The 24,412-nt window shown below is 38.7% G+C and overlaps 1 protein-coding gene across 2 annotated transcripts; it reads left to right on the top strand.

The window, feature by feature from the left end:
* Positions 1-16,462: 16,462 nt before the first annotated feature.
* LOC133743960 (probable lipid-A-disaccharide synthase, mitochondrial) lies at positions 16,463-20,785 on the top strand. Of its 2 annotated transcripts, none has more exons than XM_062172050.1 (9): positions 16,463-16,533; positions 17,107-17,360; positions 17,643-17,742; positions 17,888-17,993; positions 18,076-18,299; positions 18,500-18,572; positions 19,042-19,280; positions 19,936-20,162; positions 20,298-20,785. In XM_062172050.1, the coding sequence occupies exons 2-9, from the start codon at positions 17,125-17,127 to the stop codon at positions 20,497-20,499; spliced, it is 1,407 nt and encodes a 468-aa protein (XP_062028034.1). In that variant the 5' UTR covers positions 16,463-16,533; positions 17,107-17,124; the 3' UTR covers positions 20,500-20,785. The 2 variants fall into 2 exon arrangements, with proteins under 2 accessions (XP_062028034.1, XP_062028041.1); XM_062172057.1 differs by having other exon boundaries at positions 20,310-20,779.
* Positions 20,786-24,412: the final 3,627 nt, after the last annotated feature.

Here is a 24,412-nt window from a genome sequence, read left to right as displayed (position 1 = left end):
ATTCTCTCTCTCGATGTCGATCTAAAATCCCACATGTTGATATGTATTTGAAATTCCCTCTCTTCTCGACATCGATGTTGTATGTCGATCTCAAAGAAACATTAAACTGCAGATAATTGAGATAGATGAGGAAGAGAAGATGGAAAAGAATTGTTGGAAAATCAATGAACAAGAACTCACCAACCATGCCGATCTGTCTAATCTCAATCTATTTCCCAAAAACTCAAACTAAAAAACTTGTTCATGATCTGAATATGAAACAGGGAAAGTGAAGATGGAAAAGATGAAGAGGAGTTGTTGGAAGATAAATGAAGAAGAGCTTGATTTTAGTTGCGGCAGGTTGCTGAAGTGAGAAGGAGAGATTGACTCAATTATTGGGTTTTGTTTGCAAACAAAACGATGAAAAAAGCTACAGCAAGTAGGGGAAATTAAAAAAACAAGAAGAGGTTGGGTTGGGTTGGATTTGGCAGATGGGTTGGAGAAGAAGTCCACAAACTGTTTTTTGCCAAGTCAGCTGTCAAATTTAAATTTGACAAAATTTTTTGACATCTCTTATTGGAGATGCTCTAATGTGAAAAAATATGCTAGACGTGCTCAATTGGGTGAAATTTTTGAATTAGACCGTGCTACTTTGAAATCCGATGGTGTTTTTCGTAGCAGTCCGAGGGGTTGGTTTACCTTTGGGCTCTCCATCTTTCACACTACCGTCATTCAAAACGTCATCGATGCCTATCATTTTTCAATTTATACAGTTCGGATTTCGGAACTTCGGATCAGCCAAATTCTTTGACATTTTGTCGTCTTATCCCCACATAATTAAGGCCACAAATGCCATATATATCGGCGGTACCGAGTACCGACCCCACTGTGGCTTAGCTAGTTAGCTTCCAGGAAACAGCAACTTAACTCGAACAATGACACTGGGTACTGTGTCCTAAACTCTACGTCTTAATAACGACCATACTGTTCTTCTTCTTCTCATCGCCGGCCACCTCTTCATTAATATAATATTTCTTCCTCCTTCATGTCTTTGCTCGATCTATAAAAGCAAAGTAGACTAGGATTCCTTTACCTAGTCCAGGCGATATGACCTTTACTTCTGCTATCACAACTCCGGCTACTTCAGAAACTTGGTCCATTTGATGCTCCTCCCGACCCAGAAGCAGTGCTGCCTGATCAAGCACCAAAGCACCAAAACTTGGACTGGGCAAAGATACTTGTGGTGTTCAGCTTAGCATCAGCAATTGACATTGCTCTCCTATCCGTCCAGATTCACTCCCAGAAGCTCCCTATAACCTTTTACTTTCTCGAGCTCGCTCTCTTGCTTGCATTTTCTTGTTTCTTCACCAGCAGGTCAGTTCATTCCAGCTCTCCACTAGTCGCTCGAGTGCTCGAGCGATTTGGCATATTTTTTGGAGTTACTGCATTCTTCAAATCCATCACTATTCCATTTCCAGCTATGTGGTTCAAATGTATTGCGTGCTTCGTCTACGCAGTTTCTTGGCTTGCAATCTTGTTTTGCAACTCCTCACCATCCTCTGTTCAATAAGATTCGATGAGCTTGGAATTAATGACTTGGCATGCATAGATCCACAGAAGAGCTGGTCGATCATAATATCATTAAACATATTATATATAATATATCTGAAACTTTCCATGCATTATAAAGAATTCCATATCTTTTGTAAGCAAGATTTTTTTTTTTTTTTTTTTTTAACGTAGTACAACGGAGATGTTTTCGGTGAAATTTACTTCAGGGTTTCATTCAAGTGGATTGAAAATCTTGATGGTTTGATCTTATTTTTTTGATGGTTTGATCATTACAACTTAAAACTAGTACATAAATATTTCAAATATGCTTGATTGCCGCAAGACTCAAAAAGTAAAACCAACGTTTGACTTGCAGTTCGAAGTCAAGCTGCAGTGTTTTAGTCTGTGGGCCTTTGGGATTTTGTTCCTGTCGATCGGAAGAATTGATTAAGCTAAGTCATGATCTTGTGTATGAATGACCTGAGAAGTGAGAAGAAATACTATTGCATATATGTGCAAAATTTTAGGATAATACAAGTGAAAACCTTGATTATCTATCAGACGTAAAACTACCTATTATCAATCAATTGAAGCTCATTCTCAGAAGAAGAAAAAAAAAATTCAATTGAAGCTCGTTTTGTTGCAAGAACAAAAAATGAGCCGACTACATTGAACTTAAAACCATATCCCACCTAGAATCCAAACACTATATAGTACGCAACAAACTTCTCACCGGTAAATTTCTATTTCCTTGCTTTAGTGTTTCCTCTGTAATAGACTCGACAAGGTAGAGGCGTAGAGCTTTCATGAACTTAACCGTTTTGGAAAATGCATAATTGTTAAATTGCTACCCTAACTTTTACTTTGTTTGCTATCCTTTATTTTAGCCAATTTGCCACGCTTCCATCCTTTGATACTCTAAACTTTCAAGATTGACCAATTTACTTCCCTAAACTTTTAAAATTAGCCATTTGCTACCGTAGATTTTTTAAATTAATCCATGTTTGGACGAAGAAGTAGACAAATTAATATGACAAAAATGTAGCAAATTGGCAGAAATAATATTTTTTTTATAAAGGGATTTGGAACCCAGCCTAGCTGGAAGGCTTAACCTCACGCCCGATTCTATTTATTATATTAATATTAAAATTTTGCAACCCCGGAAGGGACATAAAACCTGAACCCCATGCTACAATAGAACAATTACAATAATCCTCGTAGAGTACATCCTGAATAATAGCAGGAGTCTCCTCTAACCAAACATCATCTAATCCAGCAACGCTAGCAAGGTGTGCAAACCTATATATGTGCAACACCATTTGCTTCGTGGTAGATAAGTTGAATTCTAACTGATTGAAAAACAGTTAAATAATATTTACAATCATCTAAAACTCGACTTACCTCCGAATAATTCACCTCAAAACTCTTGAGCACAGCAATTAAAAGGGCAGAGACGTCACTACCAATATTAACTTCTGTCTAAGAAGAAGACGAGTTCCACACGCCTAAGCTTCCATATTAGTCGCTGAGTTTGCATGCAGAAAATGCCTCGCAATAGCTGCAACTCCCATGCCCAATTCATCTTTGACCATTACCCCAATGTTAAACAGCGACAAGCGTGGCCCGTGGCCCACCATTGTATTGATACTGTCCCAACTTAACCACCTGATAGGTGTTGGGTTTTAATCACAAAATGTCTCGATACAATTGGGTAAGAGTCACCCACTTATAAGTTATATTATATTTTGTCACTTTTCCAATGTTGAATCTTTCCTCTCCAACACGCCCCCTCACGTGCAACATAGCTCTAGGTATATATGCACGTGGAATTAATTGACAAACTCAATTCCACATTGGAAATTGGGTCACAAGTCCCACATTTAGAGACTTGACCAATCACATAACAATCCAAGACCCACATCGGACACTTGGCAATAATCTAATCGAAAATTTCCGATGGCTAATTTAATGAACCCAAACTAGGTCCATGATTGGAGAGGAGATTGGTGAATCAATTAATGAATGAACCCATATCCGGGTCCATGAATGCGACGTATTGAAGAGCGACCCTCTCTGATACCATGTTAAACAGCGACAAGCGTGGCCCGTGGCCCACCATTGTACCGATACTGTTTCAACTTAACCACCCGATATGTGTTGAGTTTTAATCACAAAAGGTCTCGGTACAATTGGGTAAGAGTCACCCACTTATAAGTTATATTATATTTTGTCACTTTTCCGATGTGAGATATTTTCTCTCAAACACGCCCCCTCACGTGTGCAATCAATTGGCCATCACTGAAACCAAACCCTTATAAAATATAAACTCATAGGCAAGATCCCATTTTTCCCATATGAAATGTATATATTCTCAACACCCAATACCTCTAACTCCACAATCTCTTTTATATGCACCATCAATATTAATTTTCAGCCGGCCGATGGGAGGACATTCCCACTTAGTCAGGACCCTCTTCTTTTTTCTCGTTGCCTTTGGGTGATATCGTTGGTAATCTTCAGGACAAACACTAATGCAGCTTTGGCTTGGCTGTTTAGTAGAATATGGTTTCTGTCTACACCATTCAATCATATGCATGGGTTGGAAACTGCCACCTTTCCAGACCAAATTATTTCTATCACTCCATAATAGCGAAAGAGCCCTGAAAAAATAATCACACAAGTCAGCCCCTACCAAGTCCATGACGTCAAACACCCATATGCCCAAACCATGTGCAGCATGCTCTTTTGGCTTTATCTAAAAGTTCCGGAAGCATTGAATTGCTAAACAATCTTTAAACACATGTTTTGTTGTCTACACAAAATTGCAGCAAAACACACAACAAAAATACTCATATAAACAAAGAATTGAATAAAAACGTGATGATATTAATTAGTTAGGGGGCTTGGTCTATAAAATCTTCTAAAGTCGTACCTTTTTCAATTGAGAATGCAAAGAAATTGAGAATAAAAATTTAGTTCCACACCTATCATAGTTCCACACTGGCAGCTTTCCAGATTGTACCCCGATAATGCCATAAATGACCACCTGCGTTTGTAGAGGATGACGGAGTCAGGAGTCTTCTCCTCTATTCTCTGTGAATTGAAGTACATATGGTAGCCACTTTTAACATTGTACACCGCTTTGGTATCATAGTGTAATATTACTGTCAACAGCCTGCCTCATACTAAGTGGGATGGCAGTAATTTTTTGTATCTGCACCTCCGTAAAAAGCTCCTCTAGCAGAAAGTCTTTTCAGTGATTAAGTTTTTAGTGAGAAATTTATTTTCCTCAATAAATATCATCTTCTACTAGGAATATTTCGGTTCTTCACTAAATGCTATTAGGTTTTCTATGAGGAATATATTTTCCTCACTAATATATCATTTTCTACGACGAATATTTTAGTTCATCACTAAAAGTGACCATCAATTGGTCTTCAAAGTGTCATGTTATTAGCGAGGAAATATGAGACTTGGTTGATGAATTTTTTCATTGCAAAAATGATATTCAGCGAGGAAATAACGATTTCGTCGTTATTTTTTTAGCCCAAAATTGTGTAAGACCCACCAAATTCACTAGCGACAAAACTATGATTTCCTCACTAAAAGTCAGTTTTCTACGATTAATTATTTCCTCGTCAAAAGAAGCAATTAGCGAGGAACTAACACTATCCTCGTTATAAGTTTGGCGGAGAATTCTGTAAGACTCGCCAAATTCAACAGCGACAAAATTATGGTTCCTCGCTAAAAGTTTACGTTCTACAAGAAACCATTTCCTTGCTTCGTCGACAAAAGAAGTGATTAGCGAGGAAATAACAGTTTCCTCATTATTAGTTTGGCAATTGGGTGGGGGGGGGGGGGGTGTCCATGTATTAAATGAAGTGATTTTCTTCTTCTTTTTAGTACTGCACCATAGTAGCGATGTCAATTACTTTTTTTTTTTGTCTTTTCTAGGGATAGGACATTAGACCAACTTTTCGATCATATTTTGACATCTTAACAACTCAATTTTTAGATCTTAATGTGTAGATCACTTCTGCAAATTTTCAACCAAATTTATTATCGTTAAGGCATTCAAAACGGCGACTAAAGATTATAAGTATGAATGGTTCAAGTTTGACAGATTTAGTTTGTTCATTAATTTAATCAAGTTTGATACATTTTTTTTTTTTGAGGGGAAAGACGACCGAATTGTATTACTCATTTAAAGAGTACAATGAGAAGCCACAAAGCTTCTAATAACAGGAGGGACAAGCCCACTCCATGAAAGATTAAAAGAAGAATGTAAAGCTAGTTTAGCTAGATTATGGGCAGCCATATTAGCTTCACGATACACATGTCTCAAGGAAGAACCCACCAACATCCCAAGAGAAAAGTTGATGTCCTCAATAATACGACCCAAGGATGAAGTCTCCTCCCCCTCAGACTCAATAGCATAAACTAAACTTTGACAATCTGTCTCAACCATAATAGGAGAAAGATGATACTGTACTGCCAGGGAACAAGCAGCCCTACAAGCCATGACCTCAACAATATCTGGAGAGGCAACAGAGTTGACCTTTAAACAAATTCCACCAACAATATCCCCCATAGCATCACGAAGAACCACTCCTACTCCACCAGATTTGGAGGAGGAATCAAAGGCTCCATCACAGTTGGCCTTAAGCCAGCCGGAAGGAGGCGGTGACCAAACTGCCCTACCCCTCAATACAGTACTACGAGGTGTAGCCAAAGTAGATTGAAACAACATGTCATATGATCTAATCTGAAACTGTAAGTGAGTCAACGAGACAAACTGATTTGACCACACTCTCAGATTGCGCTCTTTCCAAACAAACCATCCAACTATAAGCAATAGAGCCACATTCTTTTTAGATAGGATATCAAAACAAGAGGCCAACCAAGTAGTAATTGACGTACCTTCATTACAATCAAGTTTGATACCTTAATGATCACTGATTTGGTTGAAAATTTGCAGAAATGATCTACGAGATGCCAAAATGTGATCGAAAAGTTGGTCTAATGCCTTATCCCTAGAAAAGACAAAAAAAAAAAGATCCCTTAGTGGAAGGGCCCTCTATATTTGTGTGTGTGTCTATATCTGCACATGTTAATGAATGGCGTATAAAACCAATATGATTGAAGGATCCAAACTGTTACAGTATACCAACGAATTCATTGTTACGGACTAGACCTTTAAGCATGATAAAATATGCATCGATTCAATTGTTGCAGTATTGCCTACGACATCTACCAAACATGGCTTCCCTCGATGTCACCAAATCTTGCCTTACTCAATCAGTTACTTTCCTTTCTGGATGAGCTTTCAATTAAATTCAATGATGTTTGTGTTCTGTATTTTAATGCCAAATAATCCTGGTTCTCTTTTCTTTTCTGCGTATTGATATATCATCAATCGATGTACGACGCTACAAGTTATTAATATTTGCCTGTTTACTTCACTAGATTAGGGTCGGAGCATGACATTTACAGTTTGCCATTAAGATGCTCCGATTGCACCATCGTCGTCTGTTCATCATTCTTCAGGTATCAGCTATATATTACACGAATTTATTTTCAATTAAAGTTTCTGGGGTCAATTTCTCAAATTTATCAAAAAGGTTTTGGCTTTTTTCAGAGTTGATGTTGATTTAAGAGAAACCTGTGTGAAATTGGTGTAATGGGTACTTTTGGGGACAATGGTCTTGGATGATTAAAGGGTTGGGTTAGGTCTTTGATGCCTTGTGACTGATCAGTTGAGTTTTGATAATGGGTGTTCTATCAATGTTTTAGGCCAGTCACACAAACAGAATAGGGTGTTTCTTGGACTTGATTATGTTAGATATGGGAATTAGGTTTTTGTGATTTCTTGCATGTGTGTCTTTGATTGTTACAACTCAAGCTAGAATATAACAGGAAAGACTGCATGTTGAGCTTGTTATAGGCAATTGACTGGTTCTGGGTGTTTATCTGGCCGGAAAAGTGTAAGGATACAATTCAGATTAAGCAACTTGCATGTGTTAGATTTAGAGGCTTTGCTCTATAGAAGCAAGAGTTAGATTGTATATTAATTCAGTAGTTACTTATAAGAAATCCTAGAATTATCAAAGAGAGGAGTTGATGGATCCTTTTCTTGTTATCTGCATCATGCGCTCTCTCACGCAAAACCTCTAATGGCAGGGGACATATAACAGTTATTTTTGCATTGCTGGGAAGTTGTGAAGTGAAGATGGTGAAGTTGACAATGATTGCTCGTGTTACTGATGGTCTTCCACTAGCAGAGCGATTAGATGGTGGCCGTGATATTCCAGTATCCTTTTGTCTTCTTAGCTATTCTTTTGAATTGCATTCGAACTGTATTCATTACATTTTTTTTTTTGGAATAGATACAAATACAATATACTAGTTATGATTTTGGGGGGATTACCGCAACCTAGCCGTCTACTAGGGTTTGAGAACGGAAGCATCTGCCTCCTGAGTCTCACGTAGGATTAGGGTTTCCCTCATCTCTTTTGTACCTCTACCAACTATGGCGGAAGAGATGGCGGCACGTTTGTCAGCAGCGCTAGCTTTAACGGAGGCAGCAGTGGTGTATTTTGGATCGCTGGGTTCGGCAGCGGTGGCAGAAGATGGATACTATCTGGTGGGTCGAATGTTATCCAAGAAACCTAATGATGAGAAGAGCCTGCCGGGTTTGATGGCGACCTTCTGGGGGATGCAGAACAGGTTGGTAATCATGGCTCACGAAGGAGACAGGTTTGTTCTCCGCTTCAAGATCCGTGAGGAATGCAATCGTATTATTCATGGTGGGCCGTGGCATTTTGGGGGCAGGATGCTTGTGCTTGGGGAGTATAATGGTCTGAGTGTTGTGGAGGCGGTGCCATTGCATATGGTGGAGACTTGGGTGGGAATCAAAGGGCTACATCCACGTCTGAGAACGGAGGAAACCCTAATTCTCATAAGATCTTCAATGGGCAGTTTTCTGAAGGCGGACACACTACCGCTGCAGCGTGGGGCGGCGGAACAGAAGTTCTGGGGCCAGATTGATGTCAGGCGGCGTCTATGGACTACTCGAGGATTCACTTTTAGGGCTGGGATCTCGGCGGAGGTGCAGATCCGTTATGAGAAGTTTAAAGGCTTATGTAGGGACTGCGGGCAGTTTTCTCATGAAGCGGAAGGCTGTGATAAGTTTCTGATGATCCAGCGAGAGAAGCAGGTTCCGAAGGTGGCCCTGGAAATGGCGGCACCGTGCTTGGGGGCGTCGTCCTCTGGTTTGCTTGGCAAGGGGTCGCCGACGTCTCGGGGAAAGGAGAAACAGGTGTTGGAAGTGGCTGCAACAAAGGTTGCGACCCCTGGTGGAGACAAGGTGAAAGGGCAGAGTAGCCCCGTGGTGGGTGGCCTAGATTTGAGTCGTTTGTTTAAGACTGTTGATTTGGAAGCTATTCCAAGTTGGAATTCTGTTGTTACCTCCAGGGGAACAGTGGAACCTCCATCGGGGGTGGAATTGGTGACTTGATACACAATTTACGCAAGCGTACGTATCATTGTCAAGATAGGGAAATATTAAGCCCAAAGTTTATCGTACCACGGGGATTAGTGGCTAACCCACAATCCTTGGGTAGTCGGAACTAAAGTCACTAAGCAAACAAAAGAAAAATAAAGAAAATAAAATAAAAATGCTATTCTAAGGCACCAAGCCCTAGCAATGCTCGGCTTTAATTTTCACCAAAGCCTAATCAAAACTAAGAGCCTAATGATGGCTATTTACAATGAGGTAGAAATTGTCATTTGAAATTGTGATTTTAATTTTCTAATAATTAAATTGCAAGAATTTAAACGAAAGGTTTAGCTAACAACTAAATTAAATAAAGAAAAGAAAAGTAAGAAATGAAAATTAGGTCACTAGGGTATCCTCCTAGCCAAATTTAATGCATAAATATATTCCGACAATGGTCAAACAATACATATTGGCATCAAGAACCGTACCCAAGGCTTTTCAAGGCTCATGGGTCATTACATTCCTTAAAGGGTATTCCTACTCCGGATCAAGGGCCGTAGAAACTCAATTGGGACAATCTAGAGCCTTGTTAATTAGGGCCTCTAGTTGCACCAAAAGACGAAGAGTCCTAGAATCAAGGTTCTCAAGCTAGCCAATACGGCAATCGAAATTGGTATTGTAACTAACCATGTTCTAAACAAGTGTCCTAGCCATAAATTAGAGAAGTGATTAGGTCCCCTAATTTGTTCTAGACATGCTCATCTATATATTCAAGAGTTAATCAAGCTCCTAATCATATATATAAGCCAAATATTATAGAATAGAACATATGCCAAATACAAAATTGAAAACCCATTAAATCAAAACATATTTATTACATTAAATCCATGCTAGGGCTCAAACCCTAGCTTCCTAGATAGTCACTCACAACCCATCAACAACAAGATACATCAATTACAATAAATTAAAGACAGTAAGGTAAAGAGAATGGAGAAGTTACAAGGACAAGCCACAATTGCTATGGAGCAAATATGACAAGCCTTGATTTATGGCTTCTCACTTTTACCCAAGTTTAAATCTTGATGCTCCTTGATAAATTGATGAAGATTTGTTTGTGAGGATGTGAGAAAAGAAAAAGAAAATGAAAGAGGAAGAGATTGGGAGAGAACAGCCCTAAGGGCTGCCTCTTTGGTTGTGCGGCGCTGCTGTTCGTCTCCTCTCTAGTGAATAGGGTTGGTCCTCTATATATATGGGGTTGTGGTGATGTGATCTAAAGGCTGAGAAAAGAGGATTAGAATGGATCGGTGGCTATAAATGCAAGAGAAACAAAATGAAATAGGCTAGCTGCACGTGTCGAGAGAGTAAGGACATAAATGAATAATTGGTCAAAGAAAACAAAACTGCATGCTACACGTGGGTGCTAGTGCAATGTTAGCTTGATTAATTAAGTTATTAATCATTTGATTAATTAACTTAATTAACTAAGCAACATTTCTTTTCCTCTTTTCTTCATTTTTTTGTTTGTTTTCTTATTCACGTCCCACAATCTCAAGACACCTCAGTTGACTGCAGTTGACCGGTGTCACCAATTTCGTCATTTTGTCGAAAGTTCCAATTTGCACAATTTTGCACCATTTCCACTTGATTTCTGCAACTCCGATTATTTTCTACAAAATAAATAAAAATTGATTAATTACATAATAATTTACTTGAGAATTAACTTATTTCGAGTGTTTTAGATACAATTACATGCATAGAAATGCGTGTAATCAATTGGTTTCACCGGTTTCACCTCCTAATTTTTCTGGGAGTCGCCGTGAAGCCCAGTCTGAATTTGTTAGGGTTGGCAAGAAGGCTAAGCTGGGGGAGGGAGTTGTCTCAGAGCCATTGACCTTTGAACTAGGCTTCGATCTCCCAAACACTAATGGGGTGATCTACCTCTCCCCAAAAAAGCGGGGACGGCCAAAGCCTAAAAAGAAGAGGTTTCCCAAGACTGGGGGATCAAAGGAGCTGGAGGTGGGGGTGAGCTTATCTTCCTCAAAGCCAATGTATGAGAAAGCCATTGGGTCTGAGGTCGATGAAACAGTGGTTGGGGCCAATCTTCTGGCATTGGCTTCAGGAGCAAATAAGGTTTGAGAAAAGTCGCCAGTTACCCTTGTAGTATCTTTGCTTTTGATATTCTCTTAGATAGTGCAGGGTGTGGTCTGGATATGTGTTAAGCTTCTTAGCCAAAAAAGGTCGAATTACTTAGGTAATGACTCTATCTGACAGCTCTACTGAGCGGGTCATTATGTGTAATTTTGTTGAACTTCAATATTAGTTGACTATTTCTCTCAAAAAAAAAAAAACAATATACTAGTTATAGATTCATGTAATCTCTTTATAGTTTCTGTCTAGTAATCAGGATCTCAGCGCGCACAAAGTGATAGAACTCTCATTATAGTTATAGCTACAACTTTTGGAGTTTCTTCACCTTGTTCATGACTGTTCTTTTCTAATGCTTTGGTGAATGCCATTTAACTTAACTCTATAGTAATAGTAGATACGACTTCAGTGTCATGTAGCTGTAGTTGTGACTGAAATAATCTGCTTATTATCTTTGGTTCTCTGAACTTAGATATATGTGCCTTCATAAAAAAAAACTTAGATATATGTGCCTGAACTGTACTATTCCCGTTACAAAATCATTTTGTGGTTTCTGGTCATTTAGTATATCAGACCTATCAGTCAGACCTACGTTCTAATAACATAGATGCATGGCATACAATATGGCCCGCAAGGACGGAGCCACTACAAGGGCTGTCTGGGCTATAGCCCAAGGGAAAAATTGGGCCAAAAACTGCCAAGTAGGGGTATAACCCAAATAAATAAATAAAATACTAATGCTTTGCAATTGCTGGGCTGCTGTTGTCGATCCCGAGCCGAGTCCCGACTCCATACTCTCACTCTCTCCCTATTCAGAGTTTTAGTCCGCCTGAGCTACCTCCTTGCTCCTTGAACTCTTGAAGGCTTCAAATCTTCAATCCGAGAATCTCAGGTAAACACCGTATACCCAATACCCATGCTGAATTGCTGATGATGTTTGAGTCGTGAATTCGTGATGTTTGGTGTTTAGGGTGAGGTCGTAATTGGGAATTGGGGAATGGCCGAATGGGTTGATGAATGATGACTTGATGTCGATAATTGGGAATGGGTTGAATCGGTTGATGAATGGTGATGTGGTGTTTAATGTTTGGTGTCCAGATTCCACATAATTGGGATTTAGTTAGAATAATTTGACATAGATAACCACGATTTATGATTTTGCAGATCAAGGACAAGCTGGCGGAGTTGGCCGAGGAGGTATGTAGAACAGTAGAAGAGATAAGGATGCTCATATTCCTCTCGGAAATATAGACATGAAGGAGTTTGATAAAAAAAAAACCCGCAAATATTGGTGATATGTTGGCTCTCTCTCTCTTCTCCTCCATGCACTGAGAATGTCATCTGGAACATCCTTGAAAAAGAGTTCTGCGCAAAATATTTGTTAGGTTAAAATTAGCCCAACCCTCCGAGGAATCCTGGCTACGTCCCTGATGGCCCGTATATGTTCTTTTAGTTAATTAGCTTAAGGTCACTAGATCTATTTTTTTCAAGCTTTTATTTTGTAAGTCAGGTAAATGTGAGCTATACATGCAACCTTTATGGTAATATCTTTTGCACTATGCAAGTATTGGATTTTATGCATATTTTGATCCTCTGATGTGGTTTTCAATAACATTTTGTTTGTTAGTTCTTGCTTTATTAATGTTGTATTATGATTTTTGTTGTATGTGGAAGAGCATATATACATCTATTGGTCTTGCCTTGACCTTTGTTCTTAGTTATATAATTGAAGGACGTGCTGTTACTTGACAATGTGTGACCAAGCCTATCCAAAGAAACTTGCCTTTCAGTATTTTGAAGATTGAGTTTTTTACTTCAACAGTGTCTGGACTCTTCGAGGACTTTTAAAATGATACCTGAACTTTCAAAGTTATCAATGTGATACCTGGACTCATTTTTTCTTATCAATGTCATACCTCCGCCCATATTTCGTCACGGTGCCGTTAATCCGAGCACGTGTGACGCATGTGAGACATTAAATGATGATAAAAAGACTGATTTGCCCTAAACGTAGGGGTATATTTGACATTTTACCTATTTATATTCTTCTTTTTCTTTTTTAATCATTTTTTTTCTACCATCTCCACCTCTCGTCTTCTTCCTCTACCTTCTCTACCTCTCGTCTTCTTCAACTGCAATCTCTTTCACTCTATACTCTACCCACTACCTCCATTAACCATGCCTGACCATTTCTCTCATACACCACCTCTCTCTTCTTTGCACCAACACAGCAAACAAAGAGAAGATTACAATCACGTATGGTGACTCTAGATTCTCTCGGGTATAAGTGGAAGCTCCATTACAAATCGCCGTACGGATCCAAGTGGGAGATCTGGTGATGGTGCTGCAACATATACTGACATTTCGCGGCGGCGAGGCGGGAGGTCCATAACTCGGAATCCATCTTGAACGATTCCAATCAAATTTGAAATCAAAACCAAACAGGTTTGTTTAAAAAAGAAAAAATTAACAAGATTTAATCTGGGTGTCCAAATCACTTCTCGGTGCTGGTATGCCGGCGAGTGAATTAGCTTTCAGGCATTGCCGGACAACGTGGAGGCCGGGCTCAACTCGACGGAGGCCGTGAGCCCGATGGTGGTGGAGGTATTGGATCCCTATTCATGCACCGATCTCGGCAATGTCGGAATTCGAAAAGCCCGAATCTTCAAAAGATTTGATTTTGGGTTTGATGGAATCGTCGAGATTGACACATAGAATTCTGGGGATTTTTGAATCACTCCCTCGAGATGGGTTTCTGAGATTTTGGATGGGGAGGAAGAGTAAAACAATAGTGAGATTGAGGTGTTGAAACATGGCCTGGGAAGAAGCAACGAGCTTCTCAGAACACTAGTGTATTTTTCAATTTTCATGCTTTGTTGCTTTGGATTGGTTTGACTAGTCTTGCTGGTTTTGGGTTGTGGGTATTTTTCAATTTCCATGCTTTGTTGCTTTGATCTCAGAACACCTGTGTTTATGGCTTTGATCTCAGAACACTTTGGGTATTTTTCAATTTCCATGCTTTGCTGCTTTGATCTCAATTTCCATGGAGTCTCCGACGGTGTCCGTTCGTCAGAGAATTGGATTCGGGTTTTGCTTATGGTTTTGCATTGATTGAAATAAGTTCTCGTCTGGTTGATTGTCTTTGCTAGGAAATGCCATCATCCCATCCGATTGCAATTTGCAGATGAAAAAGAAAATAGAAATGGAGAAGAAGAACTGAAAGCACAAAGGGACATGTGAAGAACCAAAAGAAATGGAATAAGTCATTTTTAGCCTTATTTTGTGCCTCACGTGCGGCACACGTGACCATAGTTAACGACACCGTGACGGAAATTAACCGTAGGTACGACGTTGATATGAAAAAATGAGTCTAGGTATCACATTGATAACTTTGAAAGTTCAGGTATCATTTTAAAAGTCCTCGAAGAGTTCAGACACTGTTGAAGTAAAAAACCCTTGAAGATCTCAAGAATGAATTTGAGCATATTAATGGAGCCCATATCGATTGAAATGGCTGCAAGACCATATGCTATCATTAAATTCGCTAGGTTTACTGTCACAAGTCCATAACTTAAAATCTTTCATATGTCATGTACAATTCTGTACTTTGCCTTATGTTTTGGTGCATCTTTTTCCGAGTTTGATTTCCTTTTACTTTTTATGTTTAAAATATACATTCATACAGAATACCAAGAAATTGTACTAGGACACTCGTACTCGGGGGAATATTTCCAAGTGCAAGAGTAGAAGAGATTCCAAGATTTCGGAAAGTGATCAGGAGGATGTCCAAAAAAAAAATTGAGGAGTTCACCAATAACCAAATGATTTAGTTACTTCTCTATTGACTCTTTCGAATGATCGAATCAGTATATTATATTAATATAACTATTTTGAATTAGCACTTATTGTAAGGGAATACTATGAGTTATTACTTTAATTTTAATATATATTTTTTTGTCTACTCATCTTTATTATCTACATTATTATTCCTCGGAATCCTCGCCATAACTAAACAACTGCAACAAAAATGAATTTTCTCGTTCTAGACAAGAGAATTTAAAACGACAAAAGTAAAATTTCTCAAATTGACTACATTTAGGGAGGAATGGTTTTCCCGTTGAATGGATACAGAGTACGAGGAAAATAAAATTTCCTCGTTAAAGATAGCTTACAGCGAGAAAAAACTTCCTCACCCAAAAGCTATCTACAACGACAAAATTATTTTCATCTCAAAAAGTGTATTTAATTTTTTTTTATTATTTATAATTTCTAAATTATTACTAATCATTAGCGAGGAAATAATAGTTTAGCGATGAAATTTATTTCATTGGGAAATATATTTAACGACTATTTTCTAGCCTTCAAAATTTTTCAGTGAGGAAAAAGTATGAGTTTTTGCTAGGAAAAAAGTTGTAGCTAAAGAATAACGGTGAGAAAAAAAAATATTTTCATTGGGAAACAATCCTACTGCGAGGAATTGACGACCAAAATGTTTTCTTCGCGAAAACATTATAGCGAGGAAATTTCGATTTTCAATGACAAATTTTTTTCCTCACAAATTAGCTTTTCTGTTATAGCATCAGCAACAACCTGTCCTCTGTATCCTCCATCATAGGAGAGAAAGACTTGAAGGAAACCGAGGTAGGAAAGTACTTGGCCTTTAACACACGTGCAATTAAAGAGTCCAACTGTTGTATCAACCTCCATCCCTCCATCTTTGGACGACACATCTTCTCCCATGAAACCCAATGTATCTTTCTATCACATTGGCTATAAAGCCTTTGGAAAAAGAACAGATACGCATAGGCCTGGCATTTAAACCCGTAACCCGCAAACCCGCACGGTATCCGCAAGCTAAAAGCCCGCACGAACCCGCCCGTTTATTAAACCGTGCTAAAAAAAGCCCGCACGCAAAAAACCCGCAAATTAACGGGCTTTGCGTGTTAAACCCGCTGGAATCTGTTAACTCAAACCCTTTCCTAAAAACCCATTTTGACTGTTTTCGTCTTTCGACAACCACAAAAAACCCAACCACAGGCTGAACAGTAGCCTCCACGGTTCTTTTCCGTCACCGAAAACCCAGTTCTCTCTCTCTCTCTCTTCTTTATGTGAGGATCAAGCCGTCCGATCGACTTGTAGATTTGATATATTGATCGTAGAAGTGTTCCGATGAGTTAAAATTCTGAATATTGAATATTAGAAGTGTTCCGATGAGTTAAAATTCTGAATATTGAATATTGGGCCGCTTTTTTTTTAATCAAATTGGCCCAATGTGTGTGCTAAGCCCAGAAAATATAACGATTTAAGCAGGCTGGCGAGACCTTCTGCTCTCCTTCTTCCAGTCCCTCCCCTACTCAACTGTAAGTGTCTCCTCTGTAATTTTGCCCATTCCTTGTCTGCCTTTTAATCTAAGAAATCTCAGCTTACATGACGAACAATTTTACCGGGTCATTTTGCTTTTGGGCGTTGGGTGTTAGATTCGATATGTAAATCTTACTGCTTGATGAAAAGCATGTCTCTTTGTTGGGTTCTAATGATTATACTTCCGTCTAAATAAGTTCTTATAGAAGCTGAATGCCTCGTGCATATACTGAACTTTTAATTTCCACACCCATAAGCTCAGTTACATTCATTTTGTACTTAGTTTTCTGATTCTGCTTTACCAAGTTCGGTAATTTGCACTCTGAAAAGTTGCTTGTGGAAAACGGTTAGGATTGGGATTGTTAGTGTAGTGCTTTCACTGCATTTCATTTGACCCGATATCGGTATCGAATGATTGAAGTTGAAGATTATTTACATCAAGGACATGAATTTGATAAGAGAAAGATAAAGAAACTATATTTAAGTTGGATAGTTATGATTCGAGTAACTTTGCGTTTGTGGGCTCATAAGACTGTTGTTAACGAACTTCTTTTCTTGTGGCCATGAACCAGGATGCTTAGATATTCGGAATGTGGTTCAGAAAAATATGGAATGTGGATGGTGGGAATATTGTTGGATGCTCAAGGTTGATGAGAAGATACACATCAGCCTCAAGCAGACGTGTATTAGACATGGCTGCTAGAGATGGGGAGCTGAGGGTCTTCATAGTTTCTGGAGAGGTTTCTGGTGACACCATTGGCTCTCGTCTGATGGCCTCTCTAAAGAAGCTCTCTCCTGTTCCAGTCCGCTTTTCTGGTGTTGGAGGGTAAGCTTTCACTTTCCCTGCAGTCTTATCAAAAGTTAAAAGTGATGCTCTTTGGAGATCCTTTTTATGTGGTTATTTTAGTAGCTTCTTCAATTTAGTTGGTTGAAGATTGGCTTTGTGTTTAATTAACTGTGTCAGTTTCTTTTCTTAATTCAAGAAATCTTCATAGAGATGATACTTGTGCACTTTGGTAAAAACTGTGGTTTTTCCTAAATTTTGTTGTTCCACCTCTCTGACTATATTGGAGGTATTTTTTTGTCTCACCCTCTCCATATTGTTCAGGACTATGATGTCCAATCAAGGATTAAAATCTGTATTTCCTATGGAGGATATTGCAGTGATGGGATTGTTGGAGTTATTGCCTCATCTAAATAAACTCAGAGTGAGTATGATATAGATATTATCCGAGTGTATTATAATTTGCGTCTTTTAATCTTTTTATTTTTCATAGAATCTATTGTTACAAGGATGGGTGCATCCTGGCATCTTACTTGGCCAAGGTTTTAATTCTGGAACATCTTTGTCAGCTGAAGTTGCAGGAGACATTAGAAGCTGCTCTTCTGTTTCAACCTCATGTTGTTGTAACAGTGGATTCCAAGGGATTCTCTTTCCGTCTTCTAAAGCAGTTACGGGGTAATATAAACCACCTTCTTGGAGTTCTAGTCATCCTTTAGTGATATGCATGGTTTGGAAAGTGGGAACATGCTTTTTGCAGCTAGATACAATCAAAAAAGCTTCGAGATTCCAGTACACTTCCATTATGTAGCACCATCATTCTGGGCTTGGAAAGGGGGTGAAGCAAGACTCAGAGGCTTAGCTGGATTTGTGGATCATATTCTGTGTATACTTCCAAATGAAGAAGAAGTTTGCAGATCAAATGGATTGGTTGCAACCTTTGTGGGCCACCCTATTCTAGAGGATGTGTGGGAGTTGAATTTGGTATGCCTTTGTCTTCTTTCTTCTTATGATAAATGTACTGAATAGTTGTATTTCATACTGGATGTAGCAGATCCCTTTTTCGATCTTCTCATTGCAAAAGGCTGAGAGGAAAACATAAACAATTAGTATACAACTACAAATGCTGTTCAAGTTAACTTCATTTGTAGATTAGTACTAATACATGATATTGTGTCGGCAAGGATACTTTACCACATGAATGGAAAATAGAAGGAAACTCAGAAAATTTCAGAAGAAATCATGCAATACCTGCAGGTAAGATTTAATGAAGTTAATTTTATAAAGTTTTAATATTGTATGTGATACCTGAGAGTAGTTGAATATGCACAATGCACCCTTGGAAATCTTCTTGAATGTACACTGTCACTGTTGAATTGTTTTTCCTTCTTTTATTCTTCATCTATCCTCTTACATTATTGGCAAACTTGAACATAAGAACAACCCCAACGCCTCCTTCTCCTTTATCACTTGAGGACATGCCCAGGGGCCTTCAAGGTTGACATCTGTTGATAGTTTTTTTTTTTTTTTTAATTATAAGTGTGGAATGAGAAGTTCCATATCATTTTTCAGGAATATAGTATCAAGAATTCAAGTTTTTCAAAAAAAAAAAAAAAAAGGAAGATTGACTCTATTTACACACACTTGTATACAGTGTGTGTGGGAGGGGGCTGTATTTCTCTGTCAATATTAAAACCCTAATATTTGTGAATTTTATTTTGCAAAGGAGCCCCAATCATTTCCTTGCTTCCTGGAAGCAGATTACAGGAGGTCACCAGAATGCTTTCTCTCTTTGCAAATACCATCGAACTATTAAAAGTCTCCTTTCCTGAGTTGGTACCAGTGATCCATGTTGCTACTAATCAGCATGTGAAGGACTATGTCACTAGATTTACCAACAAGTGGCCTGTGCCTGCTATATTGATTCCAGGAGGATCTCTGCACCAGAAATATGATGCATTCAGCGTAAGGAAAAACAAATCCTGTGGATGATATAATACTCATTTGTTACGATATGCATTAAAAGTTTGACCTGTTGGTTTCAGTGGATGCAAATCAAAGAATAGCCTTTCCTGTCACATTTTGGTGTAATTTAATAGGTCTAATCTTGGCTTTAGCCAAAACATATGGAAGGATGGTCCTTATAAGAAAATTTGTTTGATGTTTAGAGTGTATAACTGTATAAGTAATCAAGTAGGCAGCAATGTTTGCTGCACCAAATAAATAATTTATTATTAAGGGATTTAAATTAGAAATTATTGATCATCTATACTGGTAATCTGGTACTATCCTTTATAGCAATCAGCTTATGTGTTGGATAAAGTGGTGAGGGGTTTATAACTTTACATATATTGATCATTAGAAATTTAGATATGCTCGTATCTATCTGTGTTTGGGTGGTGGGTGTATTCTCTTACTTCTCCCAGTCTATTGGCGAATGTGAAGTTAGTACTTCTTTTTGGTAACTAGTTATATGCTTAACATGAGCATCCAACAAGGCATGGATCTTGTCTGAAACCAAGTTTTTAGACTCTGTAGTTTGAATTTCTCTATCTTGTTTAAATATGTCTATTCTACATTATCTGTTCTTACCCATTGATTTGAGGTGCAATTTTTGCAGGCAAGTAGTGTTGCATTATGTGCTTCTGGAACAGTTGCTTTGGAGTTGCAGCTTGCACGGCTACCGTGTGTAGTTGCTTATCGAGCTCATTTCCTAACTGAGTGGATTATTCGCTATAAAGCCAAGATATCTTACATCTCCCTCCCAAATATCTTGTTGGATTCAGCTATCATACCTGAAGCACTGTTTCAAGCATGCACTCCAGCAAAGCTAGCCTCATTAACATTGTAAGTTTTATTGACATTTCATTCAGAACATATGCATGACCTCTTTTCTTTGGTTTAAGGTTTGTATTGAAATACTGGGAATCTATAATCTCAGAGGTTCTTATTTTCCATAATACACATATGAACCAAGTTTAGGATCCACCACAGGAAATTGATACATGACGATGGCCTCCGAGAAAAACAAATTGTTGCTGCTGAAAAGGTTACCCGACTTCTGTGTGCTTCACCTGGAAACTTAGATAACTTGGAAGAGCCGCATCAAAGATGGAGGTTTCCCCATTACACACCAAGTATGATAGCAGCATCCGCAATACTGTGCCATCTGAAGCCATATTGAATTGCCATTTTTGAGTAAAAACATGTTTTTGAAATGTATCGCCAGTGAACTTGGGTGTTGGGTCTTCACTCTAATTCTCCTTTGCAAATATCCTGGGTCATTTCCTTCATTGTTAGGTGTGCAGGGTTGACATGGTATGTACTAAACCTGGTTATACAGCATCCAATTGCAAATTTAAAGTTGACCATCTGACTGTAAAATGAAATAGAAGGCAAATCATAGTGTAATACAATGTATTTATTTATTTTGGTCAAATAATACAAATTTTGATATTTGATTAGTCTGGACTAGCATTTGATTTGTTTATATAACAAAAATACCATATAAGAAATGAAAGTTGTATGTATATATGTATATGTATGAACACAGCTGACTACCATCATTTTGTAAGATTAGCTTTGGCCTTCTTGGTTTTCTTTTAGTATATGTATGAACACAACTACCTACCAAATCAATGAAACAGAACTTAGCTAGACAATCTGTGTACTGATTCTTCTCATTAAGTAACCGAATTTTATGGACTGTATCTACTTTTTGCTTAAATTTGGTACCAAATCTGAGACAAGTCATGCAAGCATTACATGTCGGCTTTTTGCAAATCCATGATGCACATCACGAGGCTGACATATAGGGCAGTCTTCCCCTTCATATGCAGGCTAAGCCGCAAGACTAGCTCAACTAAAACAAACTTCTCAAGCCGTCAAAGCAAATCACAGCTTATTATAGTAAACATCACTCTTTAAAATCCCAAACTCCATCACTCCCATTCTACACTATCAATTTAAACTCATCAAATACTCACCCCGAATCCGAAAGTTTACACACACACCTTCCAGCTCAAAAAAGCTTGACGAGCCTCCTTGTTGCACATTAAGAATGGCTGTGTCAAGAGGAGTGCTTCTGTTCTGCCTAGTTACTCTCTTCATCAGCCTGTGCTGTATCAAAGTCACCGAGGCTCACACCGAAGGCTGTGACCATAATGAGCCAAACAAAGGTGACCAATGCCGTGAAGATGCCAGTGATGAATTTGCGGACCACGATGTCGATGACACATACAAGATTGTGAACAAGGTTGCAGTGACTTTCACGCAAAGAAATGAAGCACCAGGTCAAATTGATGAGGAAAATCATGTGGTCGTACTGGGACACTGAGACAATCGGAGCTAGCTAGCTAAGCTGATGCGTGCTTGAATTTTATATATATATTCCGATCGCATTTAGTTTGTTTCATATTTTTTTTGTTTTTTTGTTAGCATTTGCTTTTGTTTATTTGCCCAATTTTATTTTTAGTTTGATTGATTCTAGCTATGTTATCAAATGTGAATGAGAGGGGTCACAGATTTAAAAAAAAAAGTTAGATGGGTCTAGTTATTATGAAACGTTGTTCCCTCTATTGTTGGTGATGTTTAGTTAGATGTCCTTCATTTTCAACTTATAATGAACTAGATAGCTTTCATGAATGATAATGTAAGAGGTTTTGTTAGAAACTAGCACATAATTAACTTCCTTTTATTACGTAAGTACTAAGTTACAATGTTTCTCTAATCCACAAAATTGAAAGCATACTTCTGTATATTCCTTGACGAGCGTGAGATTCAGTATATGATCATCCAAAGCAATGTTTATATGCAATGTGAGGCCATGCCAATAGGCAAAGTCTCTAGATCATCTTAGCCTAATATTAGACTTTTCGTAACAACAAAACCTAGCGAAGTTCAGGCCATACCAATAGGCAATATCTTAACCTAGCAAATACGTTTCAACCGTGGCGATATATTTAGGATATAGGTAGCAAGAGGTTTCAATCAAGGCCAATAGGCAATAACAAATTCTAACTCTCACTTGTAAATCTTCGATTTGTGCCTATTTTTAGACCAAAGATGTGCTTATAAATTAAATAAAAAAAATTAACATTTTTCCATCCATAACTAAAACAAATAGTAAATCATGGCAGTCGTGTTCAAGGCAATAAGTGTTTTGTGCCTAATTATGTTTGTATCAATTCTGGTTGAAGAAGTGGATGGTGAGAAGTATGTAAACTACGAGGCTATTAAAAAAAATAAAATTCCTCGAGGAAAGGCAAATGAATACCAAGTAATTGAAGGAGCTGCAAATCGATATCAAAGAGGTTGTAGCCGGATAACGCGATGCAGATCCCCGTAAGCGAAGGTGTAGGAGCAACCAGACGACACCATTATGCACGCAACGGCGGATTTAAGATCATACCTATCTAAATTAATATGAGCATAAAATGATCATAATGTATCAATTACATATATACGATAAGACAAATGGAGAAAGCATGTACTTTATTATAAAGATAATGTGTAGGCGTACGTGATCGTCAATATACAAGACGGAAGAAACATGTATTTTTCTAAACATTTCATTTAAGAACAGGCTGCTTTTTTTTTTTTTTTTTTAGTAGGAGAGGTCATCAATTATGCAGCTCAGCAAGCAGTACAGAAAAGATCCCCTCCTATGGGGGCGACAGAAAGAACTGTTCCATAAAAACTACTACAAAGCCAATCTAACTAAAAGTGCAAACCAAACTAGTAATCTCCTAGTACACCCACCTTTAATCCCAAACAGAGAAAAGTAGAGCCCCGAAGAATAAAAATAACGCCACAAATAATCAGGGCTCAACGCTCCTTACTTTGTGATATTTTCTCTCAAAAAAAAGAAAAATATAATCATATTCCCCGTAAACAAAAGAGGAATAATGACCAAATAAAAAATAAAAGGCCCAAAGTCTCGATTGGAGAAACCCTAGCTAGCAGCCTCCACCAAGGTTACCTCCCGACTGCAGGCGAAAATCATGCTGCCTCCACCGTAGCCAACGCCATCGGACGCAGCAGGATCATTAACCGAACCCAGCGCCTACATCGCTTGCCATATCCAACGGGCACTCAGCGCTATCACTACACCACCACCGCATGAGACGTCGCCGCCCCCAGACAAAAGGCAGAAAGCCATCCTTACATTCAACTAGTCCATCGGCAGACACCATAGCCACGGTCGAACCAGCAAACCATGTCAAATAGAGGCTAGCGCCATTCACACCATCACCATCAAAGGGAGCAAAGATGCAGCGCGCAAGCCAGGTACCCTCGGCAGCAATGGATGAATCAGAAGCCAAAGGAAAAGGCACCAGTCGCGATCCCAGCCGCGATCTAAAGCCATCGATGCTCAGCCCAAGTGATGTAGAGGAAGAAAACGAAGAGGAAAACACGGCAGAAGCCGGCTTTGGTTTACCCGACATCGATGAGGACGGCGGGACAGTGCTTCATGGAGGATGGAGGAAGGTGCAGAGATGCCGGCGCGCTCCCAAACCTAGCAGAGCTCTACTAGGTCTCATATTCGATAATTACTCCATTGCCTAGCTAGCCATGAATATGACTAAAAAAAACAGATGATCGAAAACTTCGTTCCTAGTATAGACTTCTTATTTTCTCGATGAATTTTACTGAAAAAGTATGCCTATATAAGACGCATATTATAAAAATATTGAAAAAGAAAACTGCAATTTATATATGTCACGTACTTTACAAGCCCCTCGCTCTGGGTTTTCTCTTTGGAAGAGAGTCGCAACGATCATCTACCCTTCATGGGGGTTCTGCTTGATTTCAGACCAGGGTCTGAGGCTCCTTACCTCTCTCTTTCTTTCATGCCTCTCACGTTTGGTTTTTTTCTTGTTGGGTCTTTATTTTTTCTGAATCACCATCAATCATCCAAAGCACTTCTTCCTATAGCCTCCCTATTCCAAATCTAAATCTTTCCTTGAGCATTGTTGATTTCAACTACTTTCATCTATGGTCTTCGGCCATTACCACCATTTTTCGCTCTGTGGAGCTCATATTAAGTGGCTACCCGCTAGTGCACAAAGACATGTACCCACAGTGCAACAAGGGCT

This window comes from Rosa rugosa, chromosome 1, assembly GCF_958449725.1.
Source record: "Rosa rugosa chromosome 1, drRosRugo1.1, whole genome shotgun sequence".
NCBI classification, from domain to species: Eukaryota; Viridiplantae; Streptophyta; class Magnoliopsida; order Rosales; family Rosaceae; genus Rosa; species Rosa rugosa.
The sequence above is the reverse complement of the archived record's forward strand: the minus strand, read 5'-3'. Positions and strand labels throughout refer to the sequence as shown.

Bases quoted from the DNA above. Each gene is read 5' to 3' on its own strand.
- LOC133743960 (XM_062172050.1), top strand. From the start codon at position 17,125: ATGTGGTTCAGAAAAATATGGAATGTGGATGGTGGGAATATTGTTGGA. The intron at 18,300-18,499 runs GTATGCCTTTGT...TGTGTCGGCAAG, and splicing joins ATGTGTGGGAGTTGAATTTG to GATACTTTACCACATGAATG. The intron at 18,573-19,041 runs GTAAGATTTAAT...TATTTTGCAAAG, and splicing joins AAATCATGCAATACCTGCAG to GAGCCCCAATCATTTCCTTG.